At 46.3% G+C, this 24,122-nt stretch overlaps 1 protein-coding gene across 1 annotated transcript in view; it reads right to left on the bottom strand.

Moving 5' to 3' along the window:
* LOC119337527 (ribose-phosphate pyrophosphokinase 2, chloroplastic-like) overlaps window positions 1-3,172 on the bottom strand; it is a 4,634-nt gene extending 1,462 nt beyond the window's left edge. Inside the window, exons 1-7 of the mRNA XM_037609695.1 lie at window positions 2,941-3,172; window positions 2,672-2,866; window positions 2,056-2,304; window positions 1,433-1,576; window positions 1,137-1,301; window positions 666-735; window positions 489-570 (exon numbers count right to left, since the gene is read on the bottom strand). Coding sequence (XP_037465592.1) covers window positions 489-570; window positions 666-735; window positions 1,137-1,301; window positions 1,433-1,576; window positions 2,056-2,304; window positions 2,672-2,866; window positions 2,941-3,054 — 1,019 coding nt within the window. The 5' untranslated portion in view covers window positions 3,055-3,172. The remainder of the gene's footprint in view (window positions 1-488; window positions 571-665; window positions 736-1,136; window positions 1,302-1,432; window positions 1,577-2,055; window positions 2,305-2,671; window positions 2,867-2,940) is intronic.
* Window positions 3,173-24,122: the final 20,950 nt, after the last annotated feature.

Raw genomic sequence — 24,122 nt, 5'->3', positions numbered from 1 at the left:
AATTAGTAACAAATGTTATGGGGTTTATCTAAATATACTGTATTACCAAAAGAGTAATAGACTTTGACTTTGCAAACTTTATTTTCATGGAACCTTAATAATAATAAGGAAATAAAGAACCCCCAAGAAAAATATACAAACTCACTGAAAAATTAAATCAAACCTATACCGAACTAGAAAACCCATGGTCAAAGAAAATTAGCTAGGAAACTGATATTTCTGACCACCTTGTTAAGACTCTTCTTGTCTAAAAATATACTAGCTTCCTCGTCTATGTGTGCCGCAAGTAGAATCACATAGTTTCTAGAACTTGTATAACTTAACAGTTACGCTTAGCAGGAATCAAAGAAAAAATGCAAGGATTTCATCAGTCCTGTCTCAATTTGCATAGATCAACAACAAAGCACTATATTATGCGAGTTGTCTGCAATAGGCTAATAACATCAATACTAAATTATATGCGATGAAGTAACTATCAAAATTCAAACCTGAGGACAGCATGTGTGCAACAAGCATAAACAGCCTCTGCTCCCTCCTGTTTTAACAATGCTGCCCCGCTAGTAATTGTCCCTGTGTCAAAGAAAAAAGTGGGGCTAAATGACAAAGAACACACTACAAAGCATGTTAAATTTTAGTCCAACACTAACGAAGAAAATATTGCTAACCTGCTGTGTCAATCATGTCATCAACCATGATAGCAACTTTCCCTTTCACATCACCAATTAAGTGCATGACCTGCAGGTGGTCACAGATAGGAATTTGAAATTATAATCTACTCCCTCCGTCCCATAATATAAGAGTGTTTTTGATACTACACTAGTGTGAAAAACGCTCTTATTTTATGGGACGGAGGGAGTACCATTTTCACATGATCACTTCATGAACTATATGTGGTCGCTGCTTAGTCAAGGAATCAAAAAGTGGATGGCTTTGTAGAATGCAATAAAACATCCAGCTAATTAATCATCAGGTGATAAAAAGGTTATATATTATTTCTATTTCTATTAGGACACATGTTTAGCGCTATGTTGTAATAAGAGTAGAACTAGAACTGAACCGTGTGCATGTAACTGTGTTATACAAATAGAACTGATGAAAAAATGGAATAGATACACTCCGAATAAATCGATTCTTACCTCTGACAGATTGTGACCCTGTCTTCTTTTGTCAACAATAGCTAAAGGGGCGTCAGACAATTTCTTGGCAAATGCACGTGCTCTAACAACACCACCCACATCAGGAGAAACAACCACAAGATCCTTAGAAATTGTCTTGCTAGCAAGGTAATCCAGAATCACAGGCTACATAAAAAGAAGATATGTTCACTAACTGTTTATCAACTCAAGTTCAGCTAAGGAGCTTCTTCAAAAGGGAAGACGGTAATATTTATACATTGGAAAGGAAGTGTTCCTTCCTGTTCTTTTAACAGTACCTGTCCATATATATGGTCCACAGGAATATCGAAGTATCCCAATGCTTGTGCAGAATGCATATCACATACTATGACACGATCGCTGCCAGCTTCTGTGAGTAAATTTGCAGCCAATTTGGCAGTAATTGCCTCACGTCCTTGAGCCTGCATTACAAAAGAAATAACTCAGCACAGCAAATTTTCACACATCACACAAAGGGGGCAGGAACATATTTCCCAATTGATGCAACTATAAACTCCTCTCCCTTTAAACATCTGGCTGGTCGGTGCTAAGTACTCCAAACAATGACCAAATTAAGGGATCCAGAAGACAAGTTGGTTCACCAAACAAGTCCTTAGAATAGACGAACCAGCGGCACAAGAAGTAAAATACACTGCACTAATAAAAATCTTTACAAGGAAAACCTCAGTATGTGGATATCACATTAAGTTGCATTGACACGGAAACAAATTGAAAAAGCAATTAGATATCTTTTTTCTTTGAACTGGTCTGTAATTAGATATTATGAGCTGGGAAGAAGGAAATCCAGTTAAATAAATCTGAAATACTTCACAGCTTGGTTACACCAATACATCACTGACTTCTTTCAAAAGCAATCAGCCAGTTTAATCATTTGGCATACCTTTCTGTCTGCTCTGGCATATCCAAAGTACGGAATGACAACGGTAATAGATCGCGCTGAGGCCCGCCGACATGCATCAATCATGATGAAGAGCTCCATGAGGTTTTCATTGACAGGAGAGCAAGTGGGCTGCACCAAGAAGACATCGCAGCCCCTCACACTCTCTTGCAGTTGTACGTAGATTTCTCCATCAGCAAAGCGCTTGATAAGGATCTTGCCAAGGTCTACGCCCAGATAAGAAGCAATTTCCTATACGAAATACAAAAAAAGTCATGCATTTTAGAAGTATATAGGCCAGAAAGGTCGTATTCGTCAACGCATTGAATGATGGCACATACAGACAATCATAAAATAAAGTGTAAAGATGTGATAGGTTTTGGGTGTATATTCTTCAGTGGCAGCATTGCAACTGCGGCGCCGGCGCAAACCCCTTTCCCTTTCGTCATCTAAAAAGGGCCAGACTCATATGCAATCAAGAAATTATTATTGAATTCAGCAATTATTCCTGTCCACCCAGTACGAATCAGACCCCATACTGCTACAAATCGGATAAAAAGGTGCTTTTTTATTTTCTTTTCGGAGACAGGGGACAGGGAGCGGCGGAACAGGAACCCACCTGCGCGAGCGGGCGGTTGGCGGTGCCGGAGAAGATCTTGAGCCTGGAGTCGCGCGCCTCCTGCGGCAGCGCGGCGAGCCTGGCCTCCTGCGCGGGCGTCTTGGGCGTCCAGGCGGCGGCCCACGGGTCGGCCCCGCCCGTCCGCTTCCCGGCCTCGACCACCCGCAGCTGCTCCGCCGTCCCGAGCACGCACCTCTGCGCGCAACCCAAAAAGATAAGAATCACAACCCCGCAGCCAGGGCCAGGGACGAGCGGGACCGAACGCTCACCGGCGCGCGGAGGCGGGAGGCGCCAGCGCGGGACGCCGACGAGGAAGACAAGGACGCGCCGTGGCGGCGGGAGAGGAGCAGGGAGGAGGGCGACGCCGCCGCGGTAGCCGCCATGGGAGGGTAGGGTTCGGGGAAGAGGAGTGATGGGCGGTCGGGCGGGCGGGCGTTTGTCGGAGTCCGGGCCCTCGGGAGGCGGGGGCGGTGGCGCGGTGGTCCGTGGTCTCTGTCCTGTCCTCGGCTCGAGCCGGGCGATTACGGGTGGGGTTTATATAGAATCTTGCTTCCTCGTAGCCGCCCCTCCATTCGCCGTGATGCCAATGGCGATTGCACGTTGATCCCTTGATGATGGGATAAAGTACGCTTCTTGCTAAAAGTAGTGCGACCCGTCAATTTGGAAGAGAATAAATTGGCGGCCGTAACTTTGGAAAAGTTTTGATGAAGATAAAACTGTTGCGGCAGCGAGTCAAACTGTAAACAGCTGCTGCTTGAGCCAACCGTGTGTAGGGCCGATTTGTGGTTGCTGAAATCTGTTGCGTTGAATCCATTTTAATTTAACATTCTACATACATATAGATAAAATAGATTTGAAAACAAAAAATAAAGTGGTCAGGCAAATGTAAAATGAAAGAGAAAAATGCCGGTTGAACAAAGGACTATCATTACAGTGATCTTCAAGTCCAGAAGGCTCCACGTAGCATAGGGGCTGGAAGGCGGTGCCCGTGGACCCCACGCGACCCCAAGTCGTGGCCAGGGGCCCGAGCCAAGGTCACGTGGGCCCTACAGGAACCCTCTTCACCGCCTATCGGTGCTCCTGACTTTGTATTAACCTAAAAACGCCCTTCATATTTAGCGAGGAATTTTTTTGCCGTCGCACGTTTCTGTTCCGCCTCAAATCAATCTGGAGGTCTTTTTCGGCATTCTGCTAGAAAGGGAATTATGCATGATGGCAATCTACATCAACCTTGTTGCCTCATGTTCATGTGTGAGTAGTCTTCTTTGAACAAAGGGTCTATAGCAGTAACTAGATGGCAATATCTCACTTCTTCAGTACAATGATAACATGAGGTGCCCTACATGATTGTGATTCATCCTATGTAATTTTTATGGAGTGTTTGTTGTGGTGTGATGACCCACAAGTGTAGGGGATCTATCGTAGTCCTTTCGATAAGTAAGAGTGTCGAACCCAACAAGGAGTAGAAGGAAATGACAAGCGGTTTTCAGTAAGGTATTCTGTGCAAGCACTGAAATTATCGGTAACAGATAGTTTTGTGATAAGGTAATTTGTAACGGGTAACAAGCAATGAAAGTAAATAAGGTGCAGCAAAATGGCCCAATCCTTTTTGTAGCAAAGGACAAGCCTGGACAAATTCTTATATAGAGAAAAGCGCTCCCGAGGACACATGGGAATTATTGTCAAGCTAGTTTTCATCACGCTCATATGATTCGCGTTCGTTACTTTCATAATTTGATGTGTGGGTGGACCGGTGCTTGGGTACTTCCCTTTCTTGGACAAGCATCTCACTTATGATTAACCCCTATTGCAAGCGTCCGCAACTACAAAAGAAGTATTAAGGTAAATCTAACCATAGCATGAAACATATGGATCCAAATCAGCCCCTTATGAAGCAACTCATAAACTAGGGTTTAAGCTTCTGTCACTCTAGCAACCCATCATCTACTTATTACTTCCCAATGCCTTCCTCTAGGCCCAAACAATGGTGAAGTGTCATGTAGTCGACGTTCACATAACACCACTAGAGGAGAGACAACATACATCTCATCAAAATATCGAACGAATACCAAATTCACATGACTACTTATAGCAAGACTTCTCACATGTCCTCAGAACAAACGTAACTACTCACAAATCATATTCATGTTCATAATCAGAGGGGTATTACTATGCATATATGATCTGAACATATGATCTTCCACCGAATAAACCAACTAGCATCAACTATAAGGAGTAATCAACACTATTAGCACTCACAGGTACCAATCTGAGGTTTTGGGACAAAGATTGAATACAAGAGATGAAGTAGGGTTTGAGAGGAGATGGTGCTGGTGAAGATGTTGATGGAGATTGACCCCCTCCCGCTGAGAGGATCGATGGTGATGACGATGGTGACGATTTCCCCCTCCCGGAGGGATGTTTCCCCGGCAGAACAGCTCCGCCGAAACCCTAGATTGGTTCCGCCAAGATTCCGCCTCGTGGCGGCGGTGTTTCATCCCGAAAGCTTTCTTATGATTTTTTTCAGGGTGAAAGACTTCATATAGCAGAAGATGGGCACCGGAGGCTGCCAGGTGACCCACGAGGCAGGGGGGAGCGCCCAGGAGGTAGGGCGCGCCCCCACCCTCGTGGACGGTGGGTGGCCCCCCTCTGGTATTTTCTTCGCTCAGTATTTTTTATTAATTCCAAAAATAACTTCCGTGGAGTTTCAGGACTTTTGGAGTTGTGCAGAATAGGTCTCCAATATTTGCTCCTTTTCCAGTCCAGAATTCTAGCTGCCAGCATTCTCCTTCTTCGTATAAACCTTGTAAAATAAGAGAGAATAGGCATACGTGTAATAACAACCCATAATGCAATAAATATCAATATCAAAGCATGATGCAAAATGGACGTATCAACTCCCCCAAGCTTAGACCTCGCTTGTCCTTAAGCGGAAGCCGATAACGAAAAATATGTCCACACGTTTAGAGATAGAGGTGTTGATAAAATAAAATACGGACATGAGGGCATCATGATCATTCTTATAACAGCAACATATATATATATATATATATATATATATATATATATATATATATTGTCATATGATTTCCTATGCTCAAGTAATAATCTATCCACAATGTCAAGTATGAATCAAAAACTTCATTGAGGACTAACAAACTATGCTCTCGGTCATTGAAGCAATTGCAATTTATCATAACATCGAAAATAGTCAATATAAAAGCTTTTCAGCAATTGCACATACTCAACTATCATTTAGTCTTTCACAATTGCTAACACTCATACAATACTTATGGGTATGGAGTTTTAATCGGACACAGAGAAAGATAGGGGCTTATAATGTTGCCTCCCAACCTTTTACCTCAAGGGTAATGTCAACAATAATAGTTCATGCTAACTTACATCCAGTTGGATATATATTATGATCTTTCCAACACAAGGTGCTTGCCAAAGAATAAAATATAAAAAGGAAAGGTGAAGATCATCATGACTCTTGCATAAAGTATAAGATAAAAGTAAAAGATAGGCCCTTCGCAGAGGGAAGTAGAGGTTGTCATGTGCTTTATTGGTTGGATGCACGAAATCTTAATGCAAAAGAATGTCACTTTTATGATCTTAGGGGATTTTTTTATCATATACCTACTCGAGGACGAGCAGGAATTAAGCTTGGGGCTGCTGATACGTCTCCATCGTATCTATAATTTTTTATTGTTCCATGCCAATAATCTACAACTTTCATATACTTTTGGCAACTTTTTATACTATTTTTTAGGACTAACATATTGATCCAGTGCCCAGTGCCAGTTCCTGTTTGTTGCATGTTTTATGTTTTGTAGAAACCCAATATCAAACGGGTCCAAATGGGATAAAAACGGATGGAGAATTATTTTGGAATATTTATGATTTTTGGCAAGTAAAATCAACGCGAGACGGTGCCCGAGGGGGCCACGAGACAGGGGGCGCGCCCCAGGGAGGCAGGCGCGCCCTGGACTCTCCTAGGCCCCCCGTAAGGCGGTTGACACTCTTCTTTTTCCGCAAGAAAGCTAATTTTATGAGAAAGATCTGGGCGAAAGATTCACCGCAATCGGAGTTACGGATCTCCGGATATAAAAGAAACGGTGAAGGGGCAGAATCAGAGAACGCATAAACAGAGAGAGACAGAGAGATAGATCCAATCTCGGAGGGGCTCTCGCCCCTCTCACGCCATGGGAGCCAAGGACCAGAGGGGAAACCCTTCTCCCATCTAGGGAGGAGGTCAAGGAAGAAGAAGAAGAAGGGGGCTCTCTCCCCCTTGCTTCCGGTTGCGCCGGAACGCCGCCGGGGGCCATCATCATCACCGTGATCTACACCAACACCTCCGCCATCTTCACCAACATCTCCATCACCTTCCCCCTTCTATATTCAGCGGTCCACTCTCCCGCAACCCTCTGTACCCTTTACTTGAACATGGTGCTTTATGCTTCATATTATTATCCAATGATGTGTTGCCATCCTATGATGTCTGAGTAGATTTTCGTTGTCCTATCGGTGATTGATGAATTGCTATGATTGGTTTGAGTTATATGTTTTATTATTGGTGATGTCCTATAGTGCTCTATGTGTCACGCAAGCGTGAGGGATCCCCGTTGTAGGGTTTGCAATATGTTCATGATTTGCTTATGGTGGGTGGCGTGAGTGACAGAAGCACATACCCGAGTAAGTAGGTTGTTTGCGTATGGGATAAAGGGGACTTGATACTTTAATGCTATGGTTGGGTTTTACCTTAATGATCTTTAGTAGTTGCGGATGCTTGATAGAGTTCCAATCATAAGTGCATATGATCCAAGAAGAGAAAGTATGTTAGCTTATGCCTCTCCCTCAAATAGAATTGCAATAGTGATTACCGGTCTAGTAACATAGTCAATTTCTTAGGGACAATTTCACAACTCCTACCACCAGTTTTCCACACTCGCTATATTTACTTTATTGCTTCTTTACCTAAACAGCCCATAGTTTATATTTACGGGTTCTTTATTATCTTGCAAACCTATCCTATCACACCTACAAAGTACTTCTAGTTTCATACTTGTTCTAGGTAAAGCGAACACTAAGCATGCATAGCGTCGTATTAGTGGCAGATAGGACTTGAGAGAATATTTGTTCTGCCTTTAGCTCCTCGTTGGGTTCGACACTCTTACTTATCGAAAGGGGCTACAATTATTCCGTATACTTGCGGGTTATCAAGACATTTTTCTGGCGCTGTTGCCGGGGAGTCATAGCGTGGGGTGAATATTCTCGTGTGTGCTTGTTTTCTTTATCACTAAGTAATTTTTATTTGATGTTCTTAGTTGTTTTCTATCCTTAGTTATGGGTAGGAAACGCAAAATACCAAAAAAAAAATAGTTGTACCTACTGAACCAATGGTTGAAGAACCACTCAAAATCTATCACACTCCTGAAGCTTTTTACTTGGATCATCTTTGATCCCTTTGTGCTCGTGCTGAAACCCCCACTAGCTTAGTTGAGGGCAAATCTTTAGATGAGCATGCTTGTTATGTGCGACATCGTATATCTAAAAAAGGGAAACTTTTACTGGATCAAATTCATCGTTTGCAATGCTATGCTTGGACTTTATGTGAATTATATGATGTTACTTGTTGTTCTGAAAACCCTAAGAAACACCTTCCCTACCAATGTGAGGTTATTGATAATGGAATCGTATCTTCGTATGCTAAGGGTGTTTATAATTACTATGATGTTCAACAAATTGAAGAATTTGTTGCTTTTAAGGGTGCTCATGAAATTGCTTCTTTGATTGAAAAGTATGATGCTACTATCTACAAATCTGAAAATTCTGCCATACTTGAATATTGTTATGATAATTATGCTTCTAATGCCTATGTTAAACTATATATTGAGAAATTCTCCGATGTCCAAGAAGAGACTAATATTTTGCAGGAAGCTGTGGAAGAAGAAATTGATGAAACTGTGAGTTTATTGGATGAAAAAGATGATGAGGAGAGCGAAGAACAAAAGGAGGAAGAGCGGATTAGCTACCCGTGCCCACCTTCTAATGAGAGTAACTCTTCAACTCATACATTGTTTAATTTCCCTTCGTGCTTACCAAAGGATGATTGCTATGATGATTACTATGATGATTGTTATGATCCCGTTGATTCTCTTGAAATATCCCCTTTTGATGATGCTTGCTATGCTTGTGGCCAAGATGCCAATATGAATTATGCTTATGGAGATGAACTTGCTATAGTTCCTTATGTTAAACATGAAATTGTTGCTATTGCACCCACACATGATAGTCCTGTTATCTTTTTGAATTCTCCAAACCACACTATATCGGAGAAGTTTGTGCTTATTAAGGATTTTGTTAATGGGTTGCATTTTACCGTTGCACATGATGATTTTGATAGATATAATATGCATGTGCTTGCTGCTCCTACTTGCAATTATTATGAGAGAGGAACTATATCTCCACCCCTCTATGTTTCCAACACGATATAATTGCAAGAAACTGCTTATACTATGCATTGGCCTTTACTTGGTGTGCATGAATTGTTCTTTTATGACATGCCAATGCATAGGAAGAGAGTTAGACTTCGTTATTGCTTGATATATGTTACTTTGTGCTCACTACTAAATTACAAATCATTGTTAATTAAAATTGGCCTTGATATACCTTGGGATTCGGGTGGATTCATTACTTGAGCACTATATGCCTAGCTTAATGGCTTTAAAGAAAGCGCTGCCAGGGAGACAACCCGGAAGTTTTAGAGAGTCATTTTATTTTTTTGAGTGCTTTTATATAGTCTAAAAACAAAAAAATAAAGAGGGGAACCTAAAAACTTTTCAAAAAGGAAAGTGAAAGTGAGAAAGACAAGCATTGTTGATGTGGGAGCTAGCCTTGAACTTTGTTCATGCGCACGGGAACTTTGTGAATCTTGATTACAGAAACTTTTCATCAAAAATAATTACCACCTTGTATAATTCCATTGTATTATAAAAATAATGTGCCAAGGTTTGCCTTTAGGATGTTTACAATGCTTGTTGGTTTGTACGGTGCAGGACAGAAACTTGGGCTGTAGTGTGCAATTTTACATTTTTGACTGGAACGCCAAACGGTTCTGATTCTTTTTGCACTGTCTTTCTGTACAAATTGTTTATTTTTTCCAAATTTTGTAGAATTTTTGGGGTACTAGAAATATGGTTAATGTTCAGATTGCTACAGACTGTTCTGTTTTTGACAGATTCTGTTTTTGATGCATAGTTTGCTTGTTTTGATGAAACTATCAATTTATATTAGTGGATTAAGCCATAGAAAAGCTATATTACAGTAGACACAATGAAAAAACAAAATATGAATTGGTTTTATACAGTACTTAGAGTAGTGATTTGCTTTATTATACTAACGGATCTTACCGAGTTTTCTGTTGAAGTTTTGTGTGGATGAAGTGTCTAATCGAGGAGGTCTTGATATGAGGAGAAGGAAGAGAGGCAAGAGCTCAAGCTTGGGGATTCCCGAGGCACCCCAAGTAAATATTCAAGGAGACTCAAGCGTCTAATCTTGGGGATGCCCCGGAAGGCATCCCCTCTTTCTTCAACAAGTATCGGTATGTTTTCGTATTCGTTTCGTTCATGCATTATGTGCAAGTCTTGGAGCGTCTTTTGCATTTAGTTTTCACTTTTCTTTTATGCACCATGCTGGTCTGAGATAGTCCTTGGTTGATTTATAGAATTCTCATTGCACTTCATTTAAATCTTTTGAGTATGGCTTTATAGAATGCTTCATGTGCTTCACGTATATCGTTTGAAGTTTGGATTGCCTGTTTCTCTTCACATAGAAAACCGCCATTTGTAGAATGTTCTTTTGCTTCATTTATATTTGTAAGAGCGTGGGCATATCTTTTGTAGAAAGAATTAAACTCTCTTGCATCATTTATATCTTTTTAGAGAGATGACAGGAATTGGTCATTCACATGGTTAGTCATAAAATCCTACATAAACTTGTAGATCGCTGAATATGATATGTTTGATTCCTTGCAATAGTTTTGCGATATAAAGATGGTGATATTAGAGTCATGCTAGTGGGTGGTTGTGGATTGTAGAGACACTTGTGTTGAGGTTTGCAAGTCCCATAGCATGCACGTATGGTAACCGTTGTGTGACAAATTTGAAGCATGGGGTGTTTCTTTGATTGTCTTCCTTATGAGTGGCGGTCGGGGACGAGCAATGGTCTTTTCCTACCAATTTATCGCCCTAGGGGCATGCGTAGTAGTACTTTGCTTCGAGGGCTAATAAACTTTTGCAATAAGTATATGAGTTCTTTATGACTAATGTGAGTCCATGGATTATACGCACTTTTACCTTTCCATCATTACTAGCCTCTTCGGTACCGTGCATTGCCCTTTCTCACCTCGAGAGTTGATGCAAACTTCGCCGGTGCATCCAAACCACGTGATATGATACGCTCTATCACACATAAACCTCCTTATATCTTCCTCAAAACAGCCACCATACCTACCTATCATGGCATTTCCATAGCCATTCCGAGATATATTGCCATGCAACTTCCATCATCATCATATACATGACTTGAGCATTTATTGTCATATTTCTTTGCATGATCGTAAGATAGCTAGAATGATGTTTTCATGGCTTGTCCATTTTTTGATGTCATTGCTACGCTAGATCACTGCACATCCCGGTACACTGCCGGAAGCATTCATATAGAGTCATATCTTTGTTCCAGTATCGAGTTGTAATATTGAGTTGTGAGTAAATAAAAGTGTGATGATCATCATTATAGAGCATTGCCCCATAAAAAAGGATAGGCCAAAGAAGACTAAATAAATAAAAAGGGGGGCCAAAGAAGCCCGCAAAAGAAAAAAAAAGAAAAAAAAAGAAAAAAGAAAAAAGAAAAAAGAAAAAAAAAGGGGCAATGTTACTATCCTTTTACCACACTTGTGCTTCAAAGTAGCACCATGTTCTTCATATAGAGAGTCTCTTATGTTGTCACTTTCATATACTAGTGGGAATAACTTGGCTTGTATATTCCAATGATGGGCTTCCTCAAATGCCCTAGGTCTTCACGAGCAAGCAAGTTGGATGCACACCCACTTAGTTTTCAGTTTGAGCTTTCATACACTTATAGCTCTAGTGCATCCGTTGCGTGGCAATCCCTACTCCTCGCATTGACATCAATTGATGGGCATCTCCATAGCCCGTTGATTAGCCGCGTCGATGTGAGACTTTCTCCCTTTTTTGTCTTCTCCACATAAACCCCCACCATCATATTCTATTCCACCTATAGTGCTACATCCATGGCTTGCGCTCATGTATTGCGTGAGGGTTGAAAAGGCTGAAGCACGTTAAAAAGTATGAACCAATTGCTCGGCTTGTCATCGGGGTTGTGCATAATGGGAGCATTTTGTGTGACGAAAATGAAACATGGCCAAACTATATGATTTTGTAGGGATAAGCTTGCTTTGGCCTTGTTGTTTTGAAAAGACATGATTGCTTTATTAATACGCTCGAAGTATTGTTGTTCTTATGTCAAATGATAGAGTATTGCTTTGAATCACTCGTGTCTTAATATTCATGCCATGATTAGATATATGATCAAGATTATGCTAGGTAGCATTCCACATCAAAAATTATTATTTTTATCATTTACCTACTCGAGGACGAGCAGGAATTAAGCTTGGGGATGCTGATACATCTCCGTCGTATCTATAATTTTTTATTGTTCCATGCCAATAATCTATTACTTTCATATACTTTTGGCAACTTTTTATACTATTTTTTGGAACTAACATATTGATCCAGTGCCCAGTGCCAGTTCCTGTTTGTTGCATGTTTTATGTTTCGCAGAAACCCAATATCAAACGGAGTCCAAACGGGATAAAAATGGATGGAGAATTATTTTGGAATATTTATGATTTTTGGGAAGTAAAATCAACGCGAGACGGTGCCCGAGGGGGCCACGAGACAGGGGGGCGCGCCCTAGGGAGGCAGGCGCACCCTGGACTCTCCTGCCCCCCCGTAAGGCGGTTGTCGGTGTCAAAACCGGCGGATCTCGGGTAGGGGGTCCCGAACTGTGCGTCTAGGCAGATGGTAACAGGAGACGAGGGACACGATGTTTTTACCCAGGTTCGGGCCCTCTTGATGGAGGTAAAACCCTATGTCCTGCTTGATTAATATTGATGATGTGGGTTACAAGAGTAGATCTACCACAAGATCAAGGAGGCTAAACCCTAGAAGCTAGCCTATGGTATGATTGTTGTTCGTCCTATGGACTAAAGCCATCCGGTTTATATAGACACCGGAGAGGGCTAGGGTTACACAGAGTCGGTTACAATGGTAGGAGATATACATATCCGTATCGCCAAGCTTGCCTTCCATGCCAAGGAAAGTCTCATCCGGACACGGGATGAAGTCTTCAATCTTGTATCTTCATAGTCTTGGAGTCCGGCCGATGATGGTAGTTCGGCTATCCGGACACCCCCTAGTCCGGGACTCCCTCAGTAGCCCCTGAACCAGGCTTCAACGACGACGAGTCCGGCGCGCATATTGTCTTCGGCATTGCAAGACGGGTTCCTCCTCCGAATAATTTATAGAAGATTGTGAACGCCAGGATAGTGTCCGGCTCTGCAAAAATAAATTCCACATACCACCGTAGAGAGAATAATATTACACAAGATCAATCTGCTGACGTATTCTGTGGCGTAACGTCACACCACTTCCAAGCCTTTACTCAAATTGTTTTTATTGTTCCACCTCAGCGCGTTTAGCGAGGTGGTTTCCTTGGCACGTCTTGTCAAAGCAGAGATCGTGTTCCCCTTATTCCAGGATTCCCATTAATACAGACGTGAGTAACCCAACCGCGCCATTGATTGTGACGCTTGGGAGATAAGCGAGTTTTACCAGGCCGGTGGGGACGTGTGTTTCTGTCCGCCCATATAAGGGGATAAAGATCCTAACCTCTTTACCTGCGCCTTCTTCCTCCTTGGCTTATCCATCTCTGCGAACTCGAGCTCTAGCGCCCAAGCCCGCACATCTCACCTCAACCTTCTCCAAATATGTCCGGAGCGGGAGGCAAGTGGATGGCCTCCTCCGTCATGGAGGGGCATATCCAGAAGCTGCGCAGCGCCGGATACTTGTCCAGTGACATCGCGCATCGGCTCCCCGACGAGGGAGAGCTCATCCCCACCCCCAGGCCCCATGAGAGGGTAGTATTCCTTCCCCATTTCCTCCGCGGACTGGGCTTCCCACTTCATCCCTTCGTCCGGGGGCTCATGTTCTACTACGGCCTAGATTTCCATGATCTGGCCCCAAATTTTATTCTCAACATCTCGGCGTTTATCGTCGTGTGCGAGGCCTTCCTCTGCATCCAGCCCCACTTCGGCTTGTGGCTCAAGACCTTCAGTGTCAAGCCGAAGGTTGTGAAGGGTAGCCAAGCGGAGTGCGGAGGCGCCATGGTGGGCAGGATGTCCCACGTTACGTGGCTGGAGGGCACCTTTGTGGAAACCATCAAGGGGTGGCAATCGGGGTGGTTCTACATCACCGAGCCGCGTGATCCCGAATGGGCAGCGGCCCCCGAATTCAGATCCGGCATCCCCACACGGCTCACCTCCTGGAAAGAGAGCGGCCGGATTTGGGCGATTTGGAGGAGCTGACCGGACTCCAAGCCTGCGTCCAAAAGCTAGTGGACAATAAGCTCAAGCTTGTCAACGTAGTCCAGGTCATGCTCATCCGCCAGATTCTCCCGTGCCAACGACGGGGCTTCAATATGTGGGAGTTCGATCCGGCGCAGCACCAGACTTTGAATGGGCTCTTTGACACTACGCACGAAGAGGTCTGGAAGGTGCTGTTCAAGGGCGCCGAGGCTCCCGCATCCGCTACCGAAGATCGCGGATTCAGCTCGCAGCGTCCAGCTGACGAGGTAAGTGATATTGTCCTTTACGGGACGCTTGTTATTCATAGTTTGACTCTATGCGGGATCTAAACTCCCTTTCCTTTGACAGGACTGGCTGAAGAAGGCCGCACAGGCTATCTGTCCCGCCCCATTGCCAGAGGACCCAGCTGACGCCCGCCTAACGGGGCTGCTGGCTCCGGCACCCCACGTGGTGCCGGAGAAGAAGGCCAAGAAGAAGGCCATGGGGACTCGGAAGAGTTCCCGGTTTCAGGTGCTATCGGACGATGAATTCGAGGCCGACTCCTCCCACCAAGGCGAGGAGGAGAAGAAGAAAGCCTCTCCCCTAGCGGGGGGAGGGAAGAAAAGGAAGGCCTCCCCAACAAGGGAGGCCGAAGGGTCCAAGAGGGGAAAAACTCTTCCCCCGGACTGTTCCGCCAACGCTAGTGACAACGACGAGGATTGGCCTCCAAGGGCCAAGCCTCTGGCGAGATCGTAAGTATTCGGACTCCCGAATAACTTCAAGGTTTTCGTTTTCCGCCACATTATGTCTTTCTAATGCCGCATACAACCCTGCAGTCCGCCTAAGGATGATCTCCCCACTTCGTCGAGCGGGTCCTTAGGGGCGTCGGATATGGATTCTCTTCCGACTGCCTCCATCCCCCGTGATGCGGACGATGCCGAGGTGGGATCCCAGGAAGGGACCCACCAGGAGGAGAGGGCCCCGGAGGTGTCGCAGGACAACCTCCCGGACTTTGCACCGGACTCAGCCCCGGAACCCATAGTGGCTCCGGAGTCCGGCGGGCGACCCCTTCGTAAGAAGGGCAAGACTGCGACGCCGGCTGCCTCCGTCCAACTGGAGGTGCCGGATAATTTGCTGGAGGCGCTCAACGGCGCCTCCATCAAAGAGGAACACCGCACTGTTATGAGTGCGGTGATTCAGAAGGTTCAGCTCGCCAAGAGCGGGCTGACCGAAGCCTGCAGCAGCCTTCTAACAGGCTTTGAGGTAAGAATTTCAGTAGATGTAAAATGGTACCGCATAGACAGTAGCCCCTGATGCTCGGTTAGGTGTTCGGAAAGAAAAGCCGGACTGAGGATCTTTAGAAAGATAAACGCAGGATTCATGAAAATATGTCAATATGGGATTGCAGGCTGTGCTGCTGACCTCTGCCGTACTGACTGCGGAGGTCAATACTTTGAAGGAAAACCTCGAGCGGTCCGAGAACGAGCTCGGCCATGCCAAGAAGCAGCTCGAGGAAAAAGAAGGTGAGTAATACCTTATGAAAATTGTACCTTACAGAAAAGGATTTGGTTGCAAGAAAAATGACAAGGATAACTGGGGTATTGCAGGGGCCAGTAACGAGGTGTCGACCCTGAAGGAGGCGGTGGCCGCGGCCGAACGCAATGCGGCTGTGGAGCGCACCGAGCAAGAGAAACAGGAGGCGTGGGTGGCGGAGGTACAGCAAGAGCTCCAGGATCTCGTGAAGAAACACGAGAGCCTGGAGCGTGACTCGAAGACTCGAGAGTCTGAGCTTGCAACGACTCTTGAGAGTGCCAAAGCCGCTAAGGCCGAAGCCTACAAGGCCCTCCAGGAGATAGAGGCGGTGAAGAAAATAGCAGCGGGTAAGGCATTTTTCATGCAAACTAAGCATGTGAGTGTTAATTACCTGTCGCTTACCCGAATTCGGAGCTCTCCAGGAGCGTTCGCGGATCTTCCCCGCAGCGTGTCCGATGCTGCCGCATTCTACCGGGCCGAGGAGGGGAGCTCAACGGAGAAGGTCTTCTGGTCTCAGTATGCTGAGGCCGAACATCCGGTGCCCCTTAGCGACCAGCTGAAGCAGCTGGTCGAGTTCCACAAGGCGGCCGAACAGGCCATGAAGGGCTTCATAGTTCGGCTGTGGCCTAAGGAGGCTATGCCTGGGAGCTACTTCGGCCTGGTGCGGCAGCTGGTGGACGCGTGCCCGTGGGTTGAAGTTATCAAGCACTCTGCCTGTATCGAGGGTGCGCGTCGGGCCCTTGCCCGCGCAAAGGTGCACTGGGGCAAGATGGATGCCCAGAAGCTTGTGACGGACCCCCACCAGAGGGCAAGGAGCATCGCACGCCCGAGATGTATTATAGGAGTGTGCTGAAGGGCGCCCGCATTATTGCAGGTGAGTGCTCCAAAGAAGAAGTTTTTGAGTAGACTTGCGTTTTGTTATCCTGTGCGCTGAAAACTAAGTTCATATGCGCGAAGCAACACTTGCTAATTTAAAATATTACCTTTTGTGCGGCTGTTTATCAAATCTGAGAGATGGCAAGTCGTCGGCTTCAGCCCCCATGCCACGAGTGCTGGGGTGTTCGGGATAAATTTGGGCACTCTTGTTCCCATATTTGGGTCCATCGAGGGAGGCGCTCAACACAACGAACAAGGCAACCGGACTTATAATGCTTGAACACTCTCACTTAGCCATAGAATTCTATAATTTTAAATTTCGGTGAAGCCCCTAGTTTTCGGAAGGCCGAATTTGGGGCGCTATCCACGCCTTGGCCGGACAGAATCCGGCTCCTCGCTCGAAGCGGCATAAGTCTTTAGGGACTCGCAAAGAACCTCTCGAACAGCGACCAACTCTCGCCTCATCATGACGGTCAGTTTTAGCTTTCTCCACTGAGGCATTAACCCAGCTCAACTGGGGTGCAATCGCAGTGGTTCTCCCAGTGCTACCTTAGCCGATAAAACGGAACGTAAGGTACCAAAACATGGGAGCCGGGCAAACCCAACTATTGACCCAAGAACATGATTCGGAGCCGATGCATATAATGCTATAAGTTCGGGGTGCCGCACTTGTGAAAGTGTTCGGACTTATCACACCATAACGCGGGAAACATAAGCCCCTGGTGTATTTAGCCGTACCAAAACGTACGGATGCAATATGTCATAGATGAACATATGTGTAAGAAAGAAATGCAATTGGGAGCAAAAATGTGCTGCATTGCTTTATTCAATGAAAACTGCTGTAAGTGCAGGACGATACAAGTGGTGCAGTAAGCAAGGGATGGGACTATTTAACATGTCCCCCTCCAGGGGTAGGCTACGGAATAATGCATAAAACATATTTAATGCTCATGATGGAGACCACCTGGATTTTCGTTGTAGCCTTTCTCCTTCCCTGGCTGTTGCATCGTGGGTTCAGCATGTCTGCTGCCGGACAGGGCCTCTGATGAACGGAGTCCTGTAGGTAAAAAATAAAAGGAAAAGAAAAAGAAACGACACACTTAAGAGCCCCTGGTGCGGTTGAGCCGTAGTCTGGGCTTATCGTGGTCGAGCCCCTTGCCCCTATGCCCATGGTATCTTCAGAGCGTAATGGAGTACGTGAAGGGTCTGTCTTAATGTTTTACAGGGGCTGGGGTTGGGGCCGCACTGCTACGCGTGGTCGAAACATGCCAGGTGGTCGTGTTGTAGGTTACTCCGGGCACGCTTAGCTGTGTCCGGCCGCTTGGCAGCCGGACTCGAGAATTGCCTTAAAAGGCTCCTTTGTACTTCTGCCGCGAGAGCCGCTGTATGTTCCTCCGTTTGGAGGGAGCGTTCAGTGTTTCCGTTGACCGTGATGACTCCTCTAGGGCCTGGCATCTTGAGCTTGAGGTATGCATAGTGCGGCACCGCGTTGAACTTTGCGAACGCGGTACGTCCGAGCAAGGCATGATAGCCGCTGCGGAACGGGACTATGTCGAAGATTAACTCCTCGCTTCGGAAGTTATCCGGGGATCCGAAGACCACTTCCAATGTAACTGAGCCTGTACAATTGGCTTCTACACCTGGTATGACGCCTTTAAAGGTCGTCTTGGTAGGTTTAATCCTTGAGGGGTCTATGCCCATTTTGCGCACCGTGTCCTGATAAAGCAGGTTTAGGTTGCTACCGCCGTCCATCAGGACTCTGGTGAGATGAAATCCATCGATGATTGGGTCTAGAACCAATGCGATGAACCCACCATGGCGAATGCTGGTGGGGTGGTCCCTTCGGTCAAAGGTGATCGGGCAAGAGGACCATGGATTGAACTTCGGGGCAACTGGCTCCATCACGTATACATCCCTGAGTGCACGCTTCCGCTCCCTTTTGGGTATGTGCGTGGCATATATCAGGTTCACCGTCCGCACCTGTGGGGGGAAACCCTTCTATCCTATATTGTTCGGTGGTCGGGTCTCTTCCTCGTCATCGCTATGTAGCCCCTTGTCGCTGTTTTCGGCAATTAACTTGCCTGCCTGCTTGAACACCCAACAGTCCCTATTGGTGTGGTTAGCTGGCTTTTCAGGGGTGCCATGTATCTGGCACAAGCGGTCGAGAATTCGGTCCAAATTGACCGGACCCTGAGTTGTTCTTTTGAATGGATTTTTCCGTTGACCGGGTTTAGAGCCTCTGAATCCGGCATTGACTGCCGTATCCTCACTGTTATCACTGTTAATGCGGCGTTTGTTTTTGTTGCAACGCGACCTGCCACTACGGTCCTTGATATCCGGACTGCCAGAATTTTTGTTGAGGTTGTTGCTGCGTGCTAGCCAGCTGTCCTCACCCGCACAGAAGCGGGTCATGAGTGATGTAAGGGCTGCCATGGATTTTGGCTTTTCCTGTCCGAGGTGCCGGGCAAGCCACTCGTCGCGGATGTTATGCTTGAAGGCCGTGAGGGCCTCGGCATCCGGACAGTCGACGATTTGGTTTTTCTTGGTTAAGAACCGTGTCCAGAATTGTCTGGCCGATTCGTCTGGCTGCTGAATTATGTGGCTTAGGTCATCTGCATCTGGTGGTCGCATGTACGTGCCTTGGAAGTTATCGAGGAATGCGGCTTCCAGGTCCTCCCAACTCCCGATTGACTCTGCTGGCAAGCTATTAAGCCAGTGCCGGGCTGGTCCTTTAAGTTTGCGTGGGAGATATTTGATGGCGTGGAGATCGTCTCCGCGGGCCATGTGGATGTGGAGGAGATAGTCCTCGATCCAGACCGCGGGGTCTGTTGTGCCATCATAAGATTCAATATTGACGGGTTTAAACCCTTCTGGGATTTGATGATCCATTACCTCATCTGTGAAGCACAGTGGGTGTGCGGCGCTTCTGTACTGGGCGATATCGCGACGGAGCTCAAAAGAGCTTTGTCTGTTGTGTTCGGCCCGGCTGGACTTATTGTGTCCGGGGTGACGGTGATCATCACGTATCGTGGGGCGCCCACGTGATCCATAGATCGATCTTGATTGTCTTGCCTTATCCTCCAATATGTCTTGCAGGTCCGGAGTGTTCCCCTGTGGCCTTGTGCTTTTCGAGCGATGCCGGGGTACGGGTCTAGTGAAGGGCCTTGAGGCCTCTCTGTCGCGACCACGGGGTGGTCGATCAGCCGTATTGTCTCCTGGTGAAGCGGGATCATATGCCTCCACCTCTAATCGGGGGAGCAGCTTACGTTTGGGGCAGCTTTTGGAGGGGCGTTCGAGTTCATGCTCTTCGGCCGCGAGGACTTCGGTCCATCTGTCGGCTAGAAGATCTTGATCAGCTCTAAGCTGCTGCTGCTTTTTCTTGAGGCTGTTTGCCGTGGCCATAAGCCTGCGTTTGAAACGCTCCTGTTCGACGGGATCCTTAGGCACGACGAATTCGTCGTCGTCGAGGCTTGCCTCATCTCCGGAGGGAGGCATATAGTCCTCTACCTCTTCTTCGGCCGCTCTCTCATGAGGGCTGGCGTCCCCCTCCTCCTGTGCTGGATCTTGCTGGAGTGGGTTGTCTTCGGCGCTATCCGGTGTATTATTGTCTCCGGTGCCCGAATCCTCATTCTTGCTATGGCGGGATTTAGAGCGGCGCCGCTGACGCTGGCGCTTGGGCTGTTTCTTGGAGGGGTCATCCTCCGCTATTCCTTCGCCGTTCCCATCCTTTGGGATATCCACCATGTATATGTCGTATGAAGAGGTGGCTTTCCAGTGCCCGGTGGGCGCTGGTTCTTGGTCGTCTTCGGCATCGTCGTCCATACCGTCGATGTCCTCAGAGTCGTAATCTAGCATGTCGGTTAGATCGTCGACAGTGTCTACCAAGTGGGTGGTGGGTGGGCTCTGAATTTCTTCATCGTCCGCATCCCAACCGTCCTGGCCGCAGTCCGGCCAGGCCTCTCCTGATAACGAGAGGTACTTTAGCGAACTCAAGATGTCGCCAAAAGGTGAGCGTTGAAAGATGTCCGCTGCGGTGAACTCCATGATCGGCGCCCCGTCGGATTCGATCGGGGCGGGCGCGGGAGGTTCGGAGTCCGGCGAGGAGTCCGGCACCTTGGAGTCACGAGCTTTATGAGGGACGGAGTCAGTGTTCGGCTCTATCGCCGTAGAGGTTGCAGCCCTCGGGGCGGTGTCTAGGCATCCATCCTCGATCTGCGGAGCTGGCTCCGAATTGAAGATTGGAGTGGTTTAGAGTGCGGCCTCCAGGGTACTGTCCCGCGGCAGAGCTAAATCATGCCCGACGTGACAGTGCGGCATGCTCGGCTGTGGCTCGAATCCGTCGAAGATCAAGTCCCCGCGGATGTCAGCCGTGAAGTCCAAACTTCCAAATCTGACCTGACGGCCTGGGGCGTAACTTTCGATCTGCTCTAGATGGCCAAGCGAATTGGCCCGCAGTGGAAAGCCGCCGAATACGAAGATCTGTTCGGGGAGGAAGGTCTCACCCTGGACGGTGTCGTGGATGATGATCGAAGAAGCCATCGAGCCTATCGGTGACGACACAGAGGAACTCTCAATGAAAGCACCAATGTTGGTGTCAAAACCGGCGGATCTCGGGTAGGGGGTCCCGAACTGTGCGTCTAGGCGGATGGTAACAGGAGACGAGGGACACGATGTTTTTACCCAGGTTCGGGCCCTCTTGATGGAGGTAAAACCCTACGTCCTGCTTGATTAATATTGATGATGTGGGTTACAAGAGTAGATCTACCACGAGATCAAGGAGGCTAAACCCTAGAAGCTAGCCTATGGTATGATTGTTGTTCGTCCTATGGACTAAAGCCATCCGGTTTATATAGACACCGGAGAGGGCTAGGGTTACACAGAGTCGGTTACAATGGTAGGAGATCTACATATCCGTATCGCCAAGCTTGCCTTCCACACCAAGGAAAGTCCCATCCGGACACGGGACGAAGTCTTCAATCTTGTATCTTCATAGTCTTGGAGTCCGGCCGATGATGGTAGTTCGGCTATCCGGACACCCCCTAGTCCAGAACTCCCTCAGTGGTTGACTCTCTTCTTTTGCCGCAAGAAATCTAATTTTATGAGAAAGATCTGGGCGAAAGATTCACCCCAATCGGAGTTACGGATCTACGGATATAAAAGAAACGGTGAAGGGGCAGAATCAGAGAACGCAGAAACAGAGAGAGACAGAGAGATAGATCCAATCTCGGAGGGGATCTCGCCCCTCCCATGCCATGGGAGCCAAGGACCATAGGGGAAACCCTTCTCCCATCTAGGGAGGACGTCAAGGAAGAAGAAGAAGAAGAAGGGGGGCTCTCTCCCCCTTGCTTTCGGTTGCGCCGGAACGCCGCCGGAGGCCATCATCATCACCGCGATCTACACCAACACCTCCGCCATCTTCACCAACATCTCCATCACCTTCCCCCTTCTATATTCAGCGGTCCATTCTCCCGCAAACCTCTGTACCCTCTACTTGAGCATGGTGCTTTATGCTTCATATTATTATCAATGATGTGTTGCCATCCTATGATGTCTGAGTAGATTTTCATTGTCCTATCGGTGATTGATGATTTGCTATGATTGGTTTGAGTTGCATGTTTTATTATTGGTGCTGTCCTATAGTGCTCTCTGTGTCGCGCAAGCGTGAGGGATCCCCATTGTAGGATTTGTAATATGTTCATGATTTGCTTATGGTGGGTGGCGTGAGTGACAGAAGCACAGACCCGAGTAAGTACGTTGTTTGTGTATGGGTTAAAGGGGACTTGATACTTTAATGCTATGGTTGGGTTTTACCTTAATGATCTTTTGTAGTTGCGGATGCTTGCTAGAGTTCCAATCATAAGTGCATATGATCCAAGAAGAGAAAGTATGTTAGCTTATGCCTCTCCCTCAAATAGAATTGCAATAGTGATTACCGGTCTAGTAACGTAGTCAATTGCTTAGGGACAATTTTACAACTCCTACCACCACTTTTCCACACTCGCTATATTTACTTTATTGTTTCTTTATCTAAATAGCCCCTATTTTATATTTACGGGTTCTTTATTATCTTGCAAACCTATCCTATCACACCTAAAAAGTACTTCTAGTTTGATACTTGTTCTAGGTAAAGCGAACACTAAGCGTGCATAGAGTCGTATCAGTGGCAGATAGGACTTGAGAGAATATTTGTTCTACCTTTAGCTCCTCGTTGGGTTCGACACTCTTACTTATCAAAAGAGGCTACAATTATTCTATATACTTGCGGGTTATCATTATGATCAACACTACTACTTGGAACAGCTTCTACCCATTTAGTAACGTAATCAACAACAACTAAAATATGTGTATACCCATTAGAGGAAGGAAACAGTCCCATATAATCAAAGCCCCAAACATCAAATGGTTCAATAACAAGAGAATAATTCATAGGCATTTCTTGACGTCTACTAATATTAGCAATTCTTTGACATTCAATGCAAGACAAGACATACTTACGAGCATCTTTGAAGAGAGTAGGCTAATAAAAACCGGATTGCAATACCTTATGCCCAGTTCTATCTCCAGCGTGGTGTCCTCCATAAGCCTCAGAGTGACACTTGTGTAGGATCTGTTCCTGTTCATGTTCAGGTACACAACATCTAATAACACCATCTACTCCTTCTTTATAAAGGTGTGGGTCATCCTAGAAGTAATGTCTTAAATCATAGAAAAACTTTTTCTTTTGCTGGTATGTGAAACTAGGTGGTATAAATTTAGCAACAATGTAATTAGCATAATCAGCATACCATGGAGCAGCACGAGAAGCATTTATGACAACTAATTGTTCATCAGGGAAGGTATCATCAATAGGTAGTGGGTCATCAAGAACATTCTCTAACCTAGGCAAGTTGTCTGCAACGGGGTTCACTACAAAAAAAGATAGATCCGTGACATTTTTGGCCGAACGATTTTTTTTCCTGTCATACTTATGACACTTCTATGACAATAATTGTGACAAAACCCGGTATCATCATAGATGTGGTGGGCTCCTACTTCTATGACAAAAAATCATGACAGAAAATGGGCTTTTCATCCTGGGCGGGCCGGAGACGCAGCTGCATGACATTCTTTGGGCCGTCCATGATGGAAAAAACCATGGTAGAAGCGAGGGCGAGGAAAATTTCGGTGAGTTCCCGGTTACGGTGGGTGGTCGGGGGCCGAGCGATGCGCGTTTCTCTCGTACACGTACGCGCGTGTGTGTGAGGCGTTGGCTCTAACTGAACCCGAGCGAGGCGTTGGGCTCTAACTGAAACCGAGCGATTGCACTGCAGGCTACGCGTTACTGAATCCGAACGATTGATCGATGGCTGTTAACTGAACCCGATCAAGCGATTCCTTTGCTACTGCTGCTAAATG

This window comes from Triticum dicoccoides, chromosome 7B (assembly GCF_002162155.2).
Source record: "Triticum dicoccoides isolate Atlit2015 ecotype Zavitan chromosome 7B, WEW_v2.0, whole genome shotgun sequence".
Taxonomy (NCBI): domain Eukaryota; kingdom Viridiplantae; phylum Streptophyta; class Magnoliopsida; order Poales; family Poaceae; genus Triticum; species Triticum dicoccoides.
Note: the sequence above shows the minus strand (reverse complement) of the source record. Positions and strands in the feature narration are given on the sequence as shown.